Here is a 24,037-nt window from a genome sequence, read left to right on the forward strand (position 1 = left end):
AATTCTATTAAACACAATACAGAATTTGAGATGTGCTGGACATTGGTGGGAATTCTCATGACTTTCAAAAAAAAAAAAGGTTAAAAAAAAAAAAAAAAAAAAAAAAAAAAAAAAAGACATAAATCTCCGGCGATTAATGCACAGATACTTTTGGACATTGTTAGTAAATTTAAAAAAATAAAATAATAATAATGATAATAATTATAATTATAATAATAATGAGAGTGAAAAAGGTTTTAACGAGACTTTACTTTCTAGAGTTCCACAGTAGTAAATGTGCCCAAAGTTGAAGAACACCCATATACTGGGCTGTAAGTAGAAAATAAAAGGCTACTTTTCCATTCCGATTTATAGTGGCTTGTTTTAATGACCTTTTTCTTTTTGTCCCCTTCAACCAGTAAGGCAGACGGTCTTTCTTGGAAACAGTCTGGTGGACAGAAAGCTAACTTAATGGGTCATTAGATTAAATGTGCTGCCTCGTTAAAAAGGAGAGTAACCACTCAGAGTCCAGTCTAACCAGTGAGAAAGTCTATCACACTGTGTCTCCTTACACACACACACACACACACACACACACACACACACACACAAACAGAAAAACATTTTATATGTATGCATGCATAGAATACACATGCACATTTCTTCTAATTAATAATAATAATAATAATAAAAAATATAATAATTTATTGGATTAATCAACCAAATTTGTGCCATATATGCATATACAGTATGTGTTGTATGTCACATTTAATAGAATGGTGGAATGAATCAAGTCAAAGCCAACTGCTAACAACTCCCAGGATCATCAGAAGGGTGTAACCTTACTTCACAACACCAGAGCATCAGTGCAGCATCTTCCTGCACCAGTAATGAACAGCAAAACAGAAGCAAACACAGAGATGACAGCAACTTTCACACCATCAAATTCGGATTAATCGTAATGCTTTTAAAGGAATAATTCACCTAAAAAATTCACCCACATGCTGTTTCAAACACGATGCAATACTTAGATTCTGTATTTATAATGTATAATTTTATTTTAACAAGGTTGGCAGTGATTGGATGATGCTGGCCATTACTTTGATAAATAATTATTTATTCAGCTTTACACAGAATCAGCTGTATTTTCTATTATGACTCAAAAACATGAATGACCAACACTCTCATATCTGCCAAGATTTGACAAATGAGTAGTGTGATCTCAGGAAAATTACATGACTGTGGCAACATTTGTGGAAAATGATATCACGTGGTTCATTATTGCATCAGTTCTGAGGTGAAATGTCCATTGTGTGGCGCTTAAAATGAATAAAACTTTCTCCCAAACAGATTTACTCACCCTCATGCCATCCCAGATGCATATTATTTTCTACTGCTGAACACAAATGAAGATTTTTAGACGAATATTTCTGCTCTGTAGGTCCATACAATGTAAGTGAATGGTGGCCAGAACTTTGAAGCTCCAAAAAGCACATAAAGGCATCATAAAAGTAATCCATACAACTCCAGTGGTTTAATCCATGTCTTCAGAAGTAATATGATAGGTGTGGGTGAGAACCAGATCAATATTTAAGTCCTTTTTTAACAATAAATCTCCACATTTGACCAGCCCCGACCAGTAGGTGGTGATATGTACAAAGAATGCAAATAGCCAAAAAACTAAAGAAGAAGAATGTGGAAGTGAAAGTGAAGGTGGAGATGTAGGGCTACAGTATAGTAAAAAGTACAAACGCAACCATGTCATTTTGTGGTGCTTCTATGACACTTTTGGCTCACGTTTTGAAAAGCGTGCTCTTCAGGACTCGTACCCCGATCCTTTACATTGCAAGTGCAACAATCTGTCAGTTGAGCTACTGCGCAATTTGATTGCATTTGAACAAGCTTGTAAATGTAGTTGGTTATGTAATGCAAACATTAAAATGTAACGCCTTACAAGTCATGCACAATAGTAAAAGAGTTTAGATGTCATAAGATAGCACTGTGTGACGAACAGGGTGAAAAGTGTGTATGAACTGATAATCTGCCACTTTACTTGTGATTTGTGTGAAAGTGAATAAAAGTCATTGTTGTTGTAGCGCCTCTAGCGTTCATTTCACCCAAAAACTGCCGCGATACATACATCGAGCAAAGTAAATATATATATATATATATATATATATATATATATTTTTTAAATGTAGGTGTAGTAACGTGATTCTAAGAGCTTTTTGTGTTCCGCATAAGAAAGAAATTTACACATTTCATGAGGGTGAGTAAATAATGATAGAATTTAAATTTTTGGGTGAACTTGTCCTTTAAATTTTACTTAACATAAATTTTGTGACGTGACGAGTGATTGGTGGATACTGAATATCTCAACTAATCACTGCTTTAGATCCAATATACACTTACAATAAGCAGCCCTATGAGGATTGCATGACATTGTTGTTGTTGGCACTTGTATGATGACCTCAAAAGTCAGTTTGAGCTTCCCATCTCGACCCTGAGCAGTTGCCACGGAAACGGGCTCCAGGGGCAACATGATCACACAGGAAGTTAGCGTGCTGTTTTTGAAAGTTCCGATACCCTAGGATCGATGACAGTACGCCGACTCACTGACATACGAGATTTCACGGCAGACATGTTTGCATCGGTTTCAGTGTGTTTACCTTCCCATGTGGCTCGACCGGTAGTGCATTGCATCATCAGCGTGAACAACCTGGATTTGTATCCACACTGGAACCAGGAAGTAATTGTGTTTTCTTAATCAATGACAAGCATGATTCGGAAGTTGCACTCTCCCCCCTAACATTTAATTTTTACTCCATTAATGGTTAGGTTTAGGTTTGGGGTTTGGGTTGGGGGATAGAGTCCATAAAATATGCATTCCTCTTCACTGTATTACATCCTGTACAGCTGAAAGGAGCTCACTTCACAACTTGCTTTTGGCGACCTCTCCTGGACATAAACGGAGCTCACATGTGACTATACGCCCTACAACATTTACAGCTTTGGCCACTGGGGGCAGTGTTTTAAATTCCGGTAAGCATACATGTATACCGATATTTGCTAAAGACAAGTTGACCTACTCTTTCCGATTTCACTGTGTGATCAGGATGCCAGGGGTCCGTACACGCGCGCTATGTGTTTCATATAGTTAAACTCCATCCCTATGTCACACTACAATCTTTCTATCAGAGTATACTGTATATAAGCAATAAGACATAAATACTTTAATAATAAAACCAAAACCAAAATCAAACTAAACTAAAAACAAGCCATTCAAAAACAAAGAATACCAGAGAGAAAGCCATCATTTGTGCTTTAAGGACTTACAAGAAAATTCTTGTAGTTTCTTTAAAAAAAGAAAAGACATGCATATGTTTTCACTGAAAAAACAAAACAAAAACAAAACTCTATTCTAGCATTTTCTCTTGGCGAGAGAATGCATAATAGATACCATTTGTGCCACAGCAGTTTACATATACAATGTTGCTTTATCAAATGAGATGTGTAGTGTCATAACAATGTCAGAAATTTGTTTTCTTGGCATCCACGGGGTGAATTCAAATCTATCAGGTTTCAGAAAACTTATCCGAGTCTCCAAATGAAGGAATCTTTTAGAATGTGTCTCTATATAAAAATAGACTAAATGGCCTGGGTATTGTTTTTTCTATATTCAGTAGCATTGTCCCTGCTGCAGTGGATCTGGCAATATATAGGACGGACCAGAAATATGGCTATTCAAACAGACAACAGAAAAATCTATGATTCATTCCAGTGAGATTGCTTGAATTGTTTTTTTAGTTTGTTTTTTTTTAATTAAATTATTTTTACTTATCATATATACACATGCTAAATCTGGAACGGCCCTTTTGATAATCAATTAAATAAATGTTTTTATATTATTTCACCAAATAATTTGTTGAGGCAAACAGTTTACATAATAGTTGACATAATCCTTCGAAGGGGTCTTTATATCATCAGTGAATTGTAGAAAAAGTGTTCAAACAAACAAGCCAGTCTTTATTAGCCTCCCTTGGCCTCCATGGTGTCTTTGGATAAGTACACTACCCAGTACACCATGTTGAACGCCCCAAAAGACACTGGGAATAAAATACGTGCATACTCGTCGATTTTGCTGGCCCCCCCGGTAGCAGGAGGTGCAGGTTGAGCAGAAGAGGCGGTTTTGGCTTCCTTCTTTTTAATGTTCTCTAATTTAGGCCCGAGAAGATGGTGAAGAGGGGCGGAGCCAGTGGTGGGTGAGGATTTTTCAGGGGCTGTTGGCGTAGAGGGCGGGGCTGGGGGTGTGGTTTTAGAGGCTAAGGATGAAGTGGCTGCATTGGATTGGCTGGCCGCACTGGGGCTGAGACATGATTGGCTGGAGAAACTGCTGGTACCCTCTGAGGTGGAAGATGATTGGCTGGTCAGAGTCGGTTTGGACGCAGCAGTGCCGCTCTTGCCAGACGGTTCTTTTGGTTCGGTTCTTTGGGGTTTCTTGGCATCAGGTTGCGAGTGAATGCTGGAGTTCACGCGTTTCCGTAAATTGCCGTTGGTGTCTGAGTTTTGCTGCAGAGAAAAAAGAACATATAATTAGTACAGATGTTCACAGCAAACTAGCTAGTTATTAGTTGTATTTGGGGGACTTAAAAATACTCTAACCTTAAATAGTAGGTCTAAACTCTAACATGTTTCAAAGTCCCGCATCATTTGTGCTACATATATGAATGATACCTCAAATTGTGCGGCTTGGAAAGGTATACTCAGATTAGTACTCAGATTTATGATTTCACTTGTGGACATTCATAACGGGTGAAAAAAAATTCCATAGATTTCACTTTTCTGCAATATTTAAGATTTAAACTAATCGGAGTCTCCCCATCATGTGACTTTTTGACTATACTTGGTGGTTTTTCCCCCTCACATTCACCACAGGCTTTATGAACTCAGTGATATTGCAATGAGCTGAAAGGAGGCTTGAGAGACACTGCCTCCCTTTGAAAATTTATCTGCCGGTGTCGCTGTTTGATACAGTGTCTTTAGAAATATGACTGCTATTACACATTGTTTGAGCTCACATTTCATAATATTTTATTTGTTTTATTTATGTACAGTAATTTATTTTGCTCACCCCACTTTTTGAGGAGACGCCTCCTTTGCCTACTCGGAGAAATCGCGACTGCCAGGGACCCCCAATATAAAGGGAAAAGCTTGATTATCATGGTAGCAGTTTATAATAACTTTCATTAAAACATGAACTAACATTATTACATAATACAGCGTTTATCAGGTCATTAATTAATGTGCATTCTGATAGTTCTGAACATTTTTAAATCACCCTGCAGTACCTTTATGGACCCCCAGGGGTCAAACCATGCCTTTAAGTTGATGAAAAGCTTTTATGAGCTGAAGTGCATTAAAAGTGCACTTCTGTAGCCAGTATGTGTCTCTAATGCAGATGTGAACAGACGTCATGCTTACAGTAACATCCAGGACAGTAAGAAGCTTTTATGATCAGATGGTTTGTTGTTTGTGGGTATGTGGAGAAGGAGGGTGGAATGATTCTATAAGCAGCTTTATTGCTTTAAACAGCGACTAGCGAAACGATTCCACTATGTATGGTGTGTGTGAATGGCTGTATACTGTATTTTTCTGTATGTACTGTACATGTGCACAAGATTGTAGATGCTAATGATATTATACTAGGGATGATGGGAATTCCTTATTTTTATTCATTTATTTTTAAAGAATGTTCAGCCATATTATTGATCCATTCTCTATCTGGAATGTAACTGTCTAATGATTTATGCATGTTTATTAGAAGGATGCACTGTGGTGAATCTCACAAGCAGATTTTCAGGTTATATTTCAACTATTCTCCGTGGCATCCATGCACAACTCACCACGCACCCCACCGAGAGCGAGAACCACATTATAGGGACCACGAGGAGGTTAGTCCATGTGACTCTACCCTCCCTAGCAACCGGGCCAATTTGGTTGCTTAGGAGACCTGGCTGGAGTCACTCAGCATGCCCTGGATTCAAACTTGCGACTACAGGGGTGGTAGTCAGCATCTTTACTCGCTGAGCTACACAGGCCCATTAATTTGTTTTTTAATTAAAGCTCCTCTATGTAACTTTTGGCCCTCTAGCGTTTGAAGCATAGAACGGCAAGTTACTTGCAGAGAAACACTGTTTTGGTAATTACGTCCATCGGGCTTTGGCTTTGCTCCCCTGTGGGGATGAATCTGATGGTTTGAGGAGTACCGGTGTAACCATGGTTACAGGTGATCATCTTATCAGAGTGAATGTCACTAACAACAACAAAACTCGCCCCCTCCCCTCAAATAAATAAAATAAATAAATAAAGGAAGAAAAAGGTGGATATCTGAAAAAATATGTCTTATTAGCATGTAAGTAGCATATTTATGCTGTTGTTTTGACTTACTGAAAACAATTGTTTCAACAAAAGTTAGTAGGGGTGTAACGGTTCACTCATCTCAAGATTTGGTTCAGTTCACGATACTGAGCTCACGGTTCAGTTCAGTTTACGATTTTTTAAACTAAGCCTAAAGTTATTATTATTATTATTAGTAGTAGTAGTAGTATTACTTTAAAGATATATGCAAAACATTTCAAATGTAGCACTGCTATTAAAAGTGCTATATGATCCATCAGAGATTTACTGGGATTAAAAATCAGTCTAGAACAGGGCAATGGTGACACCAAATGAAAATATTAGCTAATAATTAGCTTTGCTGAAAATATGGAATAACGTTAGATATATATGCTGCTTACACACTGTCACTGATTAAATGAATTTAAAATATTTTAAATATGCTGTATTTTTCTAAAATAATGTTGTCTCTGATTAGCCAACACCTAAATATTCTTTTCAAAAATGCATATTTGATGGAAGTGCATGATTATCCAGTTAAATAATGTCCCTACTTAAAACCCTACTGAAATGTTCTGATGAAATCAAATCAGACATGACATTTGACATAGCATAGCATCATTATACATATTCAGCATTATATATAGTAGATTAGTATGGCACTATCATTAATTTCAGGACTCACAACAGCATTTTCGGCAAACCTGCACTGAACTAGTTAACAGTCACATCATTTAATGTGAGATAGCCACACTACATTGTACACGCGTGTGTCTTGTGTGTTTCATAACTCACGGAGACGGAGATATTATCTGCTTGTCATCTGAAGATTCAGCCGCTGTTTTCCACCGGCTACTCACGGGCACAAGCTGCGTGACACATGGTTAAAAAGCATTCAAAGCCGCTGTCGGTTAACTACGATCTGATGGTTGAACCCGCGCCTCGATTGGACTTGTATATTTAACGCGGCGTCAATTGTGATTAGACATGCAGGTGTTATGGATGTCGCCATCTTTGAAATTTACTTTAGTCACTGTCACTATGGTTACAGCTGTTAGAATACGGGCTTGACTTCGGTTGTTTGTTCATACAGACATCATTTGAACTGCTACTGTAAACTGTTGTATGAACGGGACATTTCAAGACTCAAACCTGTAAGTGAATTTGGTCGTCAAAACCAAACACTGACTGTGTGAATGTAGCCTAATTTTCTCTCACGCATACGGACAGATCCCTTATGGCTAAAAAGGCGCTTCTCTTTCCTGCACCCTGTGTTACATTCGCTTACATGGTTTCACTTTCAGTTCTCACAAATTCAACTATTAATCGCACTTTAGTTCTTCTTGTGTGCATTGAAGAGATTTCCATGTGTATGCCCTCGTTATGTAGGCATAAGACGTCACGTGTATTGGATACAGATACTTGTAAAATAATAATAATAAAATAAAAATAAAAAAGTCCAATCTCCACGATGCGTATCGTCACATTTTTGAACCATGATGTATCATGCCACGATACACCTTTACACCCCTAGAAGTTAGGCAACGATGACATTAGATGATTGCTACTCATATCAGATAAAGTCAAACGGTGGAAACTATTATAACTTAGCTAGCAGGCAAATAGACCAAGGTAGTAACTGGTTTAGAGATTGGCACAGTTACCAGCACTGTTATTTTTTTTCCATTGTCTTTCCTCGAAAATGAAATCAAGCACTGCAGTACCACAATCCATAAAAAAATGCCCCATTAGAGTGGCTAACGCTAACTAATGAACTAACACGCTAAGAGAGCTTCCTGGCTAACTATCTGTCCAATAAAATATCTTACCTGTCGAGCAATAAAAACTCTGAATGATCCATGGTCAATGTGGCTCATGTGATGTGGCCAGGGTTGGGAGGGTTACTTTTGAAATGTATTCTACTACAGATTACAGAATACATGCTGTAAAATGTAATTTGTAACATATTCCGTTAGATTACTCAAGGTCAGTAACGTATTCTAAATACTTTGGATTACTTCTTCAGCACTGGTAGATTTTTTCACTTGTTTTGACTATAAAAACTCTGCCAGAAAAGTAAGACAAAATACACATTAAAAATACATTCTCTGAAAAACCTAAATATCTTATGCAGTGTTGTTTCTAAAACAAGATCAATCTAACTTATCTTGTTTTAATGATTTTTTTAAATATATTTTTACAGGAAAACAATACACAAATTATCAAGAATATGATTTTTGCCCTAATAGCAAAAAATAAATTATGATCCAACATGAATTTTCTTGATAAAAAAATATGATCGTGCCTGGTAACGTGCATGTAAAATGGCTAGAAATAGCATTTTAGATTAGCGTAAAGCTGACAATTTACACAAGGTTTATTTCTATTTCTTCTGCTCCAAACTTACTTCAAACTTACTTCTCTGTCTGCTCGTATGAATGTAACACATCATAAGAAAGTGTTTCACCGCTGTTCAAATGCACTTTGGATCGCATCATTTATATGTATAAATGTTTTCCACCTGAAAGGACTAAATATTAAATGAAACAAATGACAATAAAATGCAAAGTAATCTCTTCAGTAATCAAAATACTTTTTGAATGTAACTGTATTCTAAATACCAATGATTTAAATTGTAACTGTAGTGGAATACAGTTACTTATATTTTGTATTATAAATACGTAATCCGTTACATGTATTCTGTTACTCCCCAACCCTGGATGTGGCTACAAGCTTTCAGCTTCAAACTACTATCACAACCATCACTGTATGTACATGCGCAGTAGTAGCTCCGGATCTTCTTTTCTTTACTTACGGACATGACAGAAATGCACGGACGACTGACGGAAGTATGCAATTTCCTTCCAAATCTGTCCCGACAGCTCTAAAATATAAATAATAATTATAGGCATACCATAGTGAATAGGGGTAAGGCAAAAACATGGTTTGGAAGACGGATTGTTAGTATACTTGATCATTAATTAAATTTTGTTCATTTCTAAAAAAAAATTAAATTAAATTAAATTAAAAAAAATCCTACATAGTGTAGCTTTAAACGAGTATACATTAAAGGCAGTATAATAAAACACTACCATGATATACACACTTTTAGACAAACTGTATTTTACAGTGTTCATGTTACTGTGTTTTAGAGGTAATTACTGAGTAATACTATTGAACTACATGTAATTACCATAAAACTGCTTTTAATAACATGTTGTTGTTATTACTTTACTAATTAATAATAGTAAGATATATTTGTAACAAGGACACTGTAAAATTAAGTTACCATACTTTGAGTAAAACTATATATAATATAATATTTATTTTTTTTATTTTTATAATTGTATGATGTATAAATACTTTTTAAATAAAATTTTAATGTCTTTGTTTTTTTTTTTTTTTTGTATTACAGTAATGTAATGAGAATTGAAGGGAATATGTTTAATTGTAATGAAAATAATGTTACACTGCAAAAACATCTTACTGGTCCTAAAATAGGCTTCATGTTCTTTAAACAAAACAGAATATCTTGTTTCTCTCTGTTGATTTTGGGGGAAGAGTAGGCAGAATGTGTGTCTGAATAAGGTATGAATTTGTGTATTTGGTTGTTTTCCAGTATGAATCAAATTATGTTCCAATATGGCAAGAAATGGCCTGATTGCGTTGAGTGCTATTTTGTACATGAGTTCAACAAATATATCGCGATTATTGTGAAAAGAACACATTCTCTCTTATCTGTCTCACTGGACCTGATAGCCCAGTTTCACCATGGTATTTTTTACCATTTCCTCTGAGAAATGAACAGTTGGCAAAGTGTAATTGGTGTCTTGTGGTGTGCGAAAAATATGTTAGCACAATCAGTGAGGAGAGACAGGAGTCTCCCTACACAGCTCTGTGAGATATGAAACAGGCTCCTGGAATCCATGTAATGCAGAGCTCACTTCATGAGGAGAGTTTGCCCAGTGTTTGCATCCGTTGCTTGTACTCTCTGGGCAGAATTCACTATGAATAAATTGCGGCCACTGACAGCATTTCACAGATTCACTAAAGGAATTATGCGATGTAATGGTGCAAGTGCAGCCTCAAAATTAGTGCTAAACACAATTTGCATAGCGGATATGTCATGCTAATAATAATAATAATTATCAGCTTTTTAAATAATATAATATTTTTTATATAATTTGACAATACAATTTTAAATAAAATTCTACTATTAAATTCTGCTTTGCTGCCTGCTGTCTTTGCTTTCTGTGGGAAGTAGTGCAACATTAATAGTGCCGTGCGAATAGCACATAGTTTTGCAAATAAGGCATAATCTATTGTAATTACGTATAAATAATCTATAACAATTTACATAGAAAAAAGGCATTTTTCACTGAAAACAAATTGCAGTTATTTCAGCACATTTAGCACCTGGTTAAACAAGATTGAGGGTGCTTTGTACTGTAAATAAGATGCAGGTTTTTGTATTAAAATACCCCACAAACCAGGGCAATCTCATAAGTGAGTCATCACTATAACAAGGATTTACCTGCACCGTGAAAATGTATGGACGGGGATGTGTTTCTCATACAACGACATAACTCACTGCTTAACCACCATAGTATGATGCTAGTCACGACAGTTTCCGGAAATCACTATGTCGCACATCCATCATTCAAACCACGTTGTTTCAACAATATACAGCTGCCGTAATAACTTTGGCGGATATTAAATTATAAAAGCTCATTTACACGTACACCACAAAGCCATTTAATGCGAGAAGGCTGCTGAAGACCTGAAAGCAGTGTGTACTGTGTAATGCGACAGATACATACGCTGCAATAGTGGGGTTTCCATCTACATCAGACTTGGAGGTTTTCTTTGATGCACTTGAGCACATGCGCACATGCACACTCTTCAAAAACATATAGACACCACTTATGCATTAACATAAACACATAAAAGCCGTGTTCTCCAACAGTGTGTTAAAACCACTTTCTCTTAACAGTCTTAAACCCTTCAGAACACCGCTTTCTGCAACACTGGAAAAAATTTTTTCTTAAATTCTTGTAAATGTGGTCAAAGTGTTGACAGAGTGAAAGAATTAAAGATATAGAAGCATAGAAACTATGCTTGTAACAACAGGTAAAGAGCTGTAGTTCTAACCACACAACTTTGCGATGCTGTTTGCGAATGTTCGTTGGAACTACGGTTTCGGGAAATACCAAATTGTTGAACTATGTTGGCAACGATGGAACTTGTGACCATAGTTGGCTAACGATGCTTTTAAGAAACGCACCCCAGGACGGTCTCTCCTTTGTTTGAATGACTGCGTCACAGGCTCAGCAATCTTCAGATATTAATGCATGTTTAACCACAATATGTGTCATTATACTTATAAGTATATTCGTTTAGTTACACTATACTATCATTTTGATATTTTAGTTCCCTAACCCAACCCTGTTCCAAAACCTATCCAATTATCAACAATTTCAAACAATTAACATGCAGGTTAATTTAGTCACAACAACTTCAGTAACATTACACTATCCTGCGTTTTTGAGCACCTAACCCCATCCCTACGCCTAAACCTGACCAATACTCAATAATATAAAAAACGTAACAAGCAGATAAAAAGGATGGTCAAAATATCCTCTCCCCCCCCCAAAAAACAAACAAACAAACAAACAAACAAACAAAAAAAAAACAAAAACAAAAAAACACTATAATTGCATTCGAAACGACTCATGCTGCAGTCCAAGTCCTCCGAAGTCAAACAATAGCTCCGTGTGAGGAACTGAGTGAAACTGAAGGTTTGAATAACAGAAAACCTTCCTCTCCATGAAGGCAGTCACATCTCATTCAAATATACACATGCAAACATTAGAATGTTGCAATCGATCCCATGAAACGCGAGAACCAATGGCACTTGACATTACTGCCGCCAAAGCTGCTGTAATGCTTGTTGAGGCCGCAAATTATCAGTGTTTAAATGATGGGAACGCTGATAATTGAGTAAATAGTTCAATGTTGATTTTTATTCTCACATAATCACAATCACACGGCATTGGGAGACTTTGAACGAATGGAGGAATATACCTAAATGATCATTTTTATAGTACTTTACTCCCTTTTTGAGTGGCAACACTGAAATTTATGTAGGATCTGAGTAGCCAGGCAGAAGAAATTATGTACGACATTATAATTTTCATAATGTAAATTATAAACGACATATGTACACCAAGATGGCCTATAATTCTGGGAAATTCCTCTAAGCATTAAGAAGCTAGAAATTTGAACTGGCGCCAAGGAGCCTGAGCTGACCTGCATCTGGCCAGCGTAATTGTCACAAAACAATGGAGGGTGTCCAGAAAAACCTTTACCCAGAACCCCCACAACTGGCAAGCACATTCCAGAGAAAGAACTGTGACCATGGAAGCCTGGGGTTTCCAGAAATCAAAGGAAGGTTTGTTCTGTTCATTCAGTCAGAACACACAAACACTTAATATTATATACTGAATGACCATCATGAGACAGTCAGCCATTATACCCATCACATGCTTAAAACTCATAATACAAGACGGAGAGATTGAACAGACTCTCACTGGATCTGAACTTTTGTATTCTCTTTTTAGCTGGACACAACTACTACTTTTCTTCTATCTCCAAAGGCACAAAACAGACTTTCCTTGTGTGTTACAATGCATATACATCATAAACTTTAACACTATCACAAGACTCAATTGTACCATTATTTTTCACTGCACAATGCACAGTCTATTTTCCAAAACCAAAAATGGACAAATTCATCTTACACCAATTATTCTAACCTGATTGTATCCTTTAAATATGTTATGACTTGTAATCCCTTTTATTACTGATAAACTGGCGATTATGATTTTTAATCTTGTATTATCCATGTTGAAACAGTTAGTTAACTAATATTCAGAGCAAATGTATCATGTCTGATATATGAAGGTTTGTCTTCCCATGAGGTGAGTAACAGGTGAATTAATTTTATTGTTATAATTTGTTTTAAGGTATAAAATGTATGATTAAAACATACTTTTTCAAGCAGGAATTTTAAGAGGACTTTATACAAAGGATTGTAAATCAACTTTGAAAAAGGAGGGAAAGAGGTGATCATGTGACATTGTAAAGACACATTTAATTGGCTTAGAGGCTGAGAGTTGGACCAAACTGAAAGGGTTAAAAGACCATGCCTAACCACAAAAGTTAGTTCTTCAGGTTCCCTTCACCTCTGGGAAAAGGGCCGAGGCCCAGCTCTGGGCTCTTTTGTTCCAGCAGATGAGTTTGAATGTAATCACCATGTTAATTTCCAAGGGAAGGTCCCTTGGAACCACGAGGCACTGTGCAGGTGTCCTCCTTCACTTCAGTCCGCGACTGACGAAATCGACACTCCAAGATCTTCAACAGAATTTCAAACATCGAACTAAACAAAACTTCCACAAGCCAAGCCAAAGGACGTCAAAGACTTCAACGCCAAACAACATAACGCAAGTACAATATACCTCCAAACTTTCATTGAAAGTGCTGGTGTTTCTTTAATATAATTTCAGTAACTGATCTCAAATCACTGTGTACTACAGTGCATCCGGAAAGTATTCACAGCGCTTCACTTTTTCCACATTTTGTTATGTTACAGCCTTATTCCAAAATGGATAACATTCATTATTTTCCTCAAAATTCTACAAACAATACCCCATAATGACAACATGAAAGAAGTTTGTTTGAAATCTTTGCAAATTTATTAAAAATAAAAAGCGAAAAAAATCACATGTACATAAGTATTCACAGCCTTTGCTCAATACTTTGTTGAAGCACCTTTGGCACCAATTACAGCCTCAAGTCTTTTTGAGTGTGATGCTACAAGCTTGGCACACTTATTATTGGGCAGTTTCTCCCATTCTTCTTTGCAGGACCTCTCAATCTCCATCAGGTTGGATGGGGAGCGTCGGTGCACAGCCATTTTCAGATCTCTCCAGAGATGTTCAATCGGGTTCAAGTCTGGGCTCTGCCTGGGCCACTCAAGGACATTCACAGAGTTGTCCCGTAGCCACTCCTTTGTTATCTTGGCTGTGTGCTTAGGGTCGTTGTCCTGTTGGAACATGAATCTTCGCCCCAGTCTGAGGTCCAGAGCACTCTGGAGCAGGTTTTCATCAAGGATGTCTCTGTACATTGCTGCATTCATCTTTCCCTCGATCCTGACATCCCCACAGCATGATGCTGCCACCACCATGCTTCACTGTAGGGATGGTATTGGCCAGGTGATGAGCGGTGCCTGGTTTCCTCCAGACATGACGCTTGCCATTCAGGCAAAAGAGTTCAGTCTTTGTTTCTCATGGTCTGAGAGTCCTTCAGGTGCCTTTAGGCAAACTCCAGGCGGGCTGTCATGTGCCTTTTACTGAGGAGTGGCTTCTGTCTGGCCACTCTACCATACAGGCCTGATTGGTGGAGTGCTGCAGAGATGGTTGTTCTTCTGGAAGGTTCTCCTCTCTCCACAGAGAAATGCTGGAGCTCTGTCAGAGTGACCATCGGGTTCTTGGTCACCTCCTTGACTAAGGCCCTTCTCCCCTGAGCGCTCAGTTTGGCCAGGCGGCCAGCTCTAGGAAGAGTCCTGGTGGTTCCAAACTTCTTCCATTTACGGATGATGGAGGCCACTGTGCTCATTGGGACCTTCAATGCTGCAGAAATTTTTCTGTACCCTTCCCCAGATCTGTGCCTCGATACAATCCTGTCTCGGAGGTCTACAGACAATTCCTTGGACTTCATGGCTTGGTTTATGCTCTGACATGCACTGTTAACTGTGGGACCTTATATAGACATGTGTGTGCCTTTCCAAATCATGTCCAATCAACTGAATTTACCACAGGTGGACTCCAATCAAGTTGTAGAAACATCTCAAGGATGATCAGTGGAAACAGGATGCACCTGAGCTCAATTTTGAGTGTCATGGCAAAGGCTGTGAATACTTATGTACATGTAATTTTTTTCATTTTTTATTTTTAATACATTTGCAAAGATTTCAAACAAACTTCTTTCACATTGTCATTATGAGGTATTGTTTGTAGAATTTTGAGGAAAATAATGAATGTTATCCATTTTGGAATAAGGCTTTCTGGATGCACTGTAAATTAAGTATTAGTGGTTTTAAGGCAAGGCCTATAGACTCCAAATTTTCCTGTTACAGATTATTTCCATTCATTCTCTGTCAAATCTAATTCATTAACCTGTTCATGTTAGCCTGCTATATGTTAGTTAGTTTTATGTGTATGTTAGTCAATAAAGTTTGTTTGTATTCAAAGAGAAGTTGACTGTGGTATATTTTGATAAATAAAATCACTTGAATTATAAGATCTACGCTACATGCTCAAACAATATTTCAACATACAGTATTTGTGATATTATTTTCAATGGCCATGAGAATAGTATTACTCTAAAGGGTTAACCGATACGTCATATCAACTCCATGCTGGCCGCTGGTTGATCAGACATAAACATTAATTATTTCAATATTCCCGAAATTAAACATAATTCCCTTATTGAGCTAAATTCCTTGCTTATAAATTATTAGCAAATACATCAAGCCTGTTTTATTACATATTTAATGGTGGAGAATTTTAATCAGATTTCCAATCTGTTTATTCGTCATTTATCTTTCCCTACATTATCTTAGTGGTCGAACGCTGCCAAGATTCTTAAACTAATTATTTACATATAAAATCCTACGTATTATTGGTGAAGATATGCAGGCAGTTTAATTTAAATTGTGAGCAGATTCCAAATCACCTAGTGTTTGTGCTGTATTTTATATTTTTCCTTACATTTAGAAAACTCTCTTTGTGTCCAACAGCGAGAAAAAAAAAAAAAAAAAAAATCAATGATAAAGCAATGAGTAAATGATGACAGAATTTTCAGTTCATTCAATTTTAAAATTTAGCCCTGGGTAAAGTAATGAAATGCAGCAAAATACGTTTAAAACGGCATCAGAGTGAAATTTTTAACATGCGGACCAACTGCAACATTATGGTGGTGATGGCAAAAAGTCGCCTCGGTGACGTTTCATAATGAGAGTGTGTTGTACAAAGCCAGAATGATCTCACTGTGCAATTGGAAACAGTAGGTCGACTTTTCTTTAGCTATAATCATTCTGTGCTCACCAAAATGCAAAATGCAAAACACTGCAAAACCATTTTCCAGGTGGAATGTCCACAGAGGGGCGCCAAAAGTGAGTTGTGAAGTGAGTTGTTTTCAGCTGTACAGGCCGTAATTCAGTGAAGAGGAATGCATATTTTATAAACTGAACCCCCCAACACAAACCCCAAGCCTAAACTTAACCATCAGTGGAGTAAAAATTTAAGGTTATAGAGGAAAATGCAAGCAAATCACGCTCATAACTGATTATGTGATCGTGATTACTTCCTGATTTCAACACGGGATATGAACCAGGGTCTCCTACAGAGCTGATGCAAAACGTTCCCAGTCATGCAACACGGGAAAGGTAAAAAAGCTGGAGACAATGCAAAAATGTCAGCATTTTCTCTTTTTTCCCCCGGATCAGAAAACCTACTAATGGCATCTCATTAATCCATGGTCACCCTGTGGTCAACACGTACGCACATTTAAATTGCTCCATATTGGGATTGTCTCTTAATGTCTCTTAATGGGTCTAGACTGTACATAAAATTACAATGTTCTTTATGCATAAAAATACTGTTAAACTTAATAACTATTAAAAACCATACCATGTTATAACAATAACGTTTAATCAGTAGTAGTGCTTGCAAAGGCAGGCATCCTTATTTTTATTGCTCATTCTAAGAATTAGGGATTTGAACAAACCCATAATCCTGAGTATTATACTTTGCCATGTAACACACCCTGCACTGTTTGTGCTACAAACATGAATTGTACCCCAATTCATATGTCTTGTTGAGGAGAGATGTTCAATTACTTTCTAAAGGATAACACTTATGGTTTTTAACCTGCTAGAAGATAACATGTAAAAAAAAATATTCCACTTACACCTGAAGGAGGAACCTGAGCCAAATCTAGAGATTAGCTCCACTCACGTTCTCTTCACAAAATGTAAAAATGTAGCTTAATATATATATATATATATTAATCTAGGGTGTTTAAAAGTACTGTGAGTGAGCAGGTCCCACATGCCCAAAAAAAAAAAAAAAAAAATCTATTGAAGCTTTGATATACGCTGTGTACTATTTAGTCAAACTCTCTCAGAATACATCACTGACAATAAAATTATGAGAAAGCAGCACAGAACATTTAGGATATGAGCGTTGAGCCTTTTTAACGAGATAATGCTGGTACATTTCCAGGCTGGATTATGTGTTACGTGTACAGAGTCAAACATTCAGTGGTTCCCGCTGTGCAGAGCTCACTTACGAGTCACGTGCTCAGTTAACCTGCATTGTGCCTCGATTTTCACATTCACCATAAAGACTAAACAATCATATAACTGAGCAAATGTGCGAGCAGAAAAAAAGAGAACGAGAAAATTGTGTTTTGAAACACTTACGAAGAAGCACCATTAGATATGCAACATTAAAATCTGCAGCCTGCTGTAAGAATAAACGACACAGAAAGCATGGCTGCAACATAACATCTACAGTCTGACAGGCACTCTGGTTAAGTCTCACAGCTGTCAGCATGTGCCATGTCTAATCCAACATCTCAGCTTACACACGTTATCCAGCGAAAAACTAAATCTGCCCGAGCTCACGCGCACACTCCCAAAGAGCTGTTCTATCAGCCATAATTACAGTATACGGTTAGCATGTCGTTTTGTGTCCTTTACACTGCAAAACTCCCATGATGCTCTAATAACAGAGGTCTTTTTACTATTGATCTTCTTACATTAATGACAATTGGACTGATTTAAATTGTTTGTGGAAGTTATCAGATGAAAACAAAGCCTTCCATGCTTTTAAGTAACAGCATTTTTAAGCTACCAAGACTTGCAAACCAGAAAGGCTTTGCTCCATGCAAAAATCAACTGCTGGTATTTTCACTTTTAATCTCTAACTTGAGTCCAAGGAATAATAAGTATATCTTGTTAACACTTTAAATTAATAGTACCTTTGGTAAGGGGTTTATAAATAGGTTCATTAATGACTAATAAGTCATTTACAAATGTATTATAAATAATTGATATGGGTTTGAAACAACTTATAAAAAAGACTGACTTTCAAGCAAAACTTGCCAAATAGTGAGCCATTTTACCTCACATGTTATAAATGCTTAATAACACTCATTAGACATTGAAAATTTATGCAAATGTATCTTAATGTAGAGTGGACACATTTATTAAGCTGCCAAAATTAGAGATCAATGTACATAAAGTTCAGAATGGTTAAGTGGCCTTTATTATATGATATATGCTGTGTATAAGCATGAAGAGCTGAAAAGTGTTATAAATGAATACTGTATAAACACTAAACGGACTGAAGGAAAATGACAATTTCTCCTTTTTATCTCACTACAATAGTCTGTTTTTGCTGCATTGTGACATAAATAATAAATTAGGGCATTTTATGTTTTTGATTATTATAAGTATGAATAAGCGTATTTATTACACATTTATAACATGCTCACTATAAAATGCATATTATTTAATTATTATTTATTATTTATTATTGAATGAAAGTCACCCTTTTCATACATTGCTATGACTGCAGCATATAATGATGCATAATGAATTAGTAAATGACTTTTTGGTCATTAATGAGCCTGTTTATAAACCCTTAACAAAGGGAAAATTAATGTAAAGTGTTACTGAAATCCCTTGATATACTGGCTCAAGGAATATAGTTATGATTACTAACAAGCATTATAATTTTTTTTTTTTTTTTTTTTTTTTTTGTGCTGGCATTATAGTTGATTCTGATTGGTTGACAAAAGTTACTAATTGAACAGCTGTGAAGTAGTTCCTGGTTTGCTGACCATACAGCTCCATAACACTTTGCCACATCCCCAACCTGGTCTAAAAGAATCACGTTAGTATTCTTACAGTTTTGCTAAACTTATTTGTTCCTGGCTCGTGAATTGTTGTGGCTTCTGGTCAAATTGTGCAGTAGCTCAACTGAAAAAGCACTGCACTTGCGATGCAAAGGACCGGGGTACTAGTCCCGAAGAGCCCTCGAGTGGACTTGTGAACCAAAAGTGTCATAGAAGCACCACAAAATGACGTGGTTGCTTCAGCAGTTTTGTTTTTCATCTCACATTTGCTTTTTCTGAAACTATCAGTTAAGTTTAGTCTTTAGGTTTAGGGTAGGGAGGTCAGTTTAAAGATTTAAATCTCAATAGACCATTAACCTTAAAAATCTCATCTGTTTGGTAGAATACTGAACTCGCTTTTAGTGCCCCTCAATGGACATTTCACATCAGAACTGCCGCATCAGTTGTAATGAACCACGTAATATCATTTTTCAAAACTTTTGCCACAGTTACTTCATTTTTTATGAGATCATGCTAAAAATATGTCATAATGCGACTCTTAAGTTTTTCATAGGGCTGAGCACAACTACTCTCATAATTACATGCAAGAATTATGAAAAAATAAAATGAAAAGAAATTAACCATTAAAATGTAGATTATTTGTTGAATGCACTCTGTGGGTGACTCAAAGCCTCCATGTGGACTATTACAGTAGGTGCCCGTGGGCACTGTTTTGGAGACCACTACTTTCCTTAAGCAGTGTTACTGTAATTTTACCATGATTAAGGGCTGCTATAAGACAAGATTCGAAGGAGAGCAACAAAACAATCAATTATTAATCTATGAACTGTGTGACTAGCCTCATTAATTCAGAATTTCATATATTTACACACAATGTGCATGTATCAGCAATTTTATGTGGCTTATCTAATGAGAATTCAGAGCCAAAACTATCGATTTTATAATACATATTTTGTCTGTATGGTGTCTGTAGCATCATCTCACCTGCAGAACCTCCTCTGTGTCTTTAGCTTTGCCTGAAGGTGTGGCGCTCTTAGCACTAGCTGCAGCGGCAGCTTTGGCCTGTTTTCTCTTGGCTCTCTCCGCCTGCACGTTGGTGAAGTAGTTCACAGCAGCAAACTCGATGAGGGCGGAGAAGACAAAAGCAAAACAGACCGCTATGAACCAATCCATGGCTGTCGCGTACGAGACCTTGGGTAGAGAGTGGCGAGCACTAATGCTAAGGGTCGTCATTGTGAGAACAGTGGTGATTCCTGTGGCAAAGACAAAATCAAAAAACAATATTATTAATTTTCATAGTATAATATTTCTTGTATAATAAAAATAACATTTATATTAATTGTACATCACACATTGTGTTCCGTATTAAAGCGAAATGCACAAGGTTCAAGGTGTAACTCCCAAAATGTAACCTCTTTTTTACATCTTGCCATTGCAGATTTATTATGTATGCTCCTGTTCTGCTTGGAAGCGAAGTGTCCATCAGTTGAACCCTTATGGAAACGCCCATTTCAAAAGGGCCCTTCGAAGCAGCTATTTATGAGCCCTTCGGTTAGGAACTTCAACATGATTGTTCCCCTTCGGAGATGGATTTATCCCATTTGGAACGCAAGGAAGATTTTTAGAGAAAAAGGGGTTACATTTTGGTTTGTTCTCACCCAAAACCGATTGTATCATTTCAGAAGACATGGATTAATCCTTTCGAAAGTGAGTTTCTCCTGTACTGAGTTTTTTAATGAGTGCTGCAATTAAAAATAAAATGTCACCGTACACTTTACAGCAGGTGCACCTGAGGTCAAATAAAATATTAACAAACAAATAATGTGTTTTTTAGATGATTATAATGATTGATTATGAAAGATAAGATTTGATCACAAATGTGGTTGCCAGGTATGTGCGCCGCCACATAGTTTACTTTGCAATGCAGCATGGGATTCTGAGTTTGTCATAGCATAGAAGCATAGAAGGTTCTAAAAACCTAGCCCTTCCACTTTCCCAGCCCCAGAAGTGGTGAGAATAGGTGACGGATGGAATGGGAGAAAGCTTAAGTGAACTAAGAAGTTTATATGTCCTTTGTGTGATGACAGAAAACATCACGACAGTGCTGCATCAAAACAGTCAGCTCCGGTAATGGATTTATGCTTTTATTTGGTGATTATTTGAATGTTTGTAAAATGAAAAAATATTGTGATGTTGAAAAGACTATTTGAGCAGCAGATTCATTATGACAACCGCTTCAGTCCCTCTTTTGCTTGTAAACAGCAGCACAAATGCAGATCGCACCAGTTTGATCATATGTGCAAAAGGTTTAAACCACTGGAGTCTTTTTTCGCTGTCCTTTTATGCATATCGCAGCCCCCTTCAGCATATCGCAGCGCCGTTTTGCGGCCCTCTTCAGCCTGTCGCGGCCTGTTCGGCATAACGTGGCAGCCCGTTTCAGCTTATCAGAATCAGAATGAGCTTTATTGCCAAGTATGCTTACACATACAAGGAATTTGTCTTGGTGACAGGAGCTTCCAGTGCACAAATAGTACAGCAACAAGACAAAATAAATAAAAGAATATAAAGAATATTTAAAAAAATAAAATAAAAAGTGAATAGAAAATAAAGTATATATAGAAATACACAATAGGAAAAATAAATACAAACAATATATATATATATGCAATATACAAATACAAATCTGTTATATACAGAAGCAAGTGAATGTAATGGCAGAAGAGGTGTGGTATGTTGGATAAATATAAATAGACTAAGCTGTGTATTGCACATTAATTATTGCTCAATGGGGCAGTTTTAACTGTTCATGAGGTGGATGGCCTGAGGGAAAAACTGTTCCTGTGCCTGACGGTTCTGGTGCTCAGTGCTCTGTAGCGCCTTCCAGAAGGCAGCAATTCATAAAGGTATTGGGCAGGGTGAGTGGGATCCAGAGTGATTTTTGCAGTCATTTGTGTACAGGGTGAAAAGTAGTGGGGAGAGCACACATCCCTGGGGGGCACCAGTGCTGATTGTACATGTGCTGGAAGTGAATTTCCCCTGTCTCACTAGCTGCTGCCTGTCCATCAGAAAGCTGGTGACCCACTGACAGATAGACGTGGGAACAGAGAGTTGGTGTAATTTAGTCTGGAGAATAGCTGGGATGATGGTGTTGAAAGCTGAACTGAAGTCCACAAAAAGGATCCTTGCATATGTCCCTGGCCTGTCCAGATATTGCAGGATATGATGCAATCCCATGTTGACTGCATCCTCCACAGACCTGTTTGCTCGATAAGCAAATTGAAGGGGATCTAGAAAGGGTCCAGTGACGTCCTTCAGGTGGGCTAACAGCAGTCTCTCAAATGATTTCATGACCACAGACATCAGAGCGATGGCCGGCAGCCGGCCCACTGGGAAAAGTCCCTGTTCTCCCTATGGCCAGTCTGCCCCTGGTTTTATGGATTACTTTTACAATGCCTTTATGTGCTTTTTGATGCTTTAAAGTTTTGGTCATTATATGGACCTACAGAGCTGAGATATTCTTTGAAAGAGAAGAAAGAAAGTCATACGCATGAGGATGAGTAAATGATGAGAGAATTGTCATTTTTGGGTGAACTATACCTTTAAGTAGATGAGGAAGAAAAAACTGTCTTAAAAGACAAAATCAACCGAACATATGATATTGCAGATGTTTACCCATCCCCTGCTGCCCATAAAATTGTATTTAGGCCTTTTAGGAAAATAAAAAAAATAATAATAAATGTTTACTATTAAAGGAGCAGTTCACCCAAAAATGAAAATTCTCTCATCATTTGCTCACACTCATGATGTTTCAAATCTGCATGTACAGTATAAAGTATACTGTACAGTATAAAGTATACTGTAATTTTTTCTTCTTCTGTGGAACCTAAAAGAAGACGTTTTGCCAATATGCAAAGTGATCTTTTCTCAAATGAGGACTGGGGGTGTTGAACTCCAAATATGATTAAAAAAAAGTACCATAAAGCCATCCATGTAACTTTGCACTATATTCCAAGTCTTCTGAAAACATTTGATAGCTTTGTGTGTGGAACATACCAATATTTAACTGAAAATTGTCCTCTGCCATAGCCCTTAAATCTCAGGTTTGACATCAATGATGAGAAGCGAGAACCAATTAAGTCAGACATCATGACGTCAGCCATGGGATCTCGTCTTGACATGCCATTACTGAACTGAACTGAAGAACTAATGAAATTAGAGAACAGAGTGGAGGATTGTCAGTTAATAATGAATTACAGTTTGGTTTGCACATGACATCAGAAGACTTGGATTAAAGCACACAAGCCTCATGGAATACTCATTTTTGAAGCTTGACAGCCCAATTTATTTTGAAACAATATGCGGGTGAGAAAATGATGGAAGGATTCTCATTTTGGGGTGAACTATTCCATTAACTGGCAAAAGTTGACTGCATTTTATGAGACTATTAACTGAGAATTCCATTTTCATGTAATGGTCTGTAAATGAACTCGAACGGTTTAATTCTGTTGAGTCTAATGGTAGGACACTAATGCTAGCAGACAAACCATAGTATCAAAGACAATAGGTAAAAATCAGTTTACACAGCCAGGTACTATGATACAGCAACATGATCAAATGGGAAATCGGTATATTGTTTTTGAGAGTTCCAGTACCCTAGGATTGGCCACATTATGCAGAT

General features: G+C 37.1%; 1 protein-coding gene across 2 annotated transcripts in view; it reads right to left on the reverse strand.

Annotated features, from left to right (window-relative positions):
* Window positions 1–670: 670 nt before the first annotated feature.
* gabra4 (gamma-aminobutyric acid type A receptor subunit alpha4) overlaps window positions 671–24,037 on the reverse strand; it is a 58,205-nt gene continuing 34,838 nt past the window's right edge. For both annotated transcript variants that reach the window (XM_051658566.1, XM_051658567.1), the window contains 2 exons: window positions 20,344–20,612; window positions 671–4,548 (listed from right to left, as the gene is read on the reverse strand). In XM_051658566.1, the coding sequence (XP_051514526.1) occupies window positions 4,009–4,548; window positions 20,344–20,612 (809 nt within the window). In that variant the 3' untranslated portion in view covers window positions 671–4,008. The remainder of the gene's footprint in view (window positions 4,549–20,343; window positions 20,613–24,037) is intronic.

The sequence above is a fragment of the Myxocyprinus asiaticus genome, chromosome 27 (genome assembly GCF_019703515.2).
Source record: "Myxocyprinus asiaticus isolate MX2 ecotype Aquarium Trade chromosome 27, UBuf_Myxa_2, whole genome shotgun sequence".
Lineage (NCBI taxonomy): Eukaryota > Metazoa > Chordata > Actinopteri > Cypriniformes > Catostomidae > Myxocyprinus > Myxocyprinus asiaticus.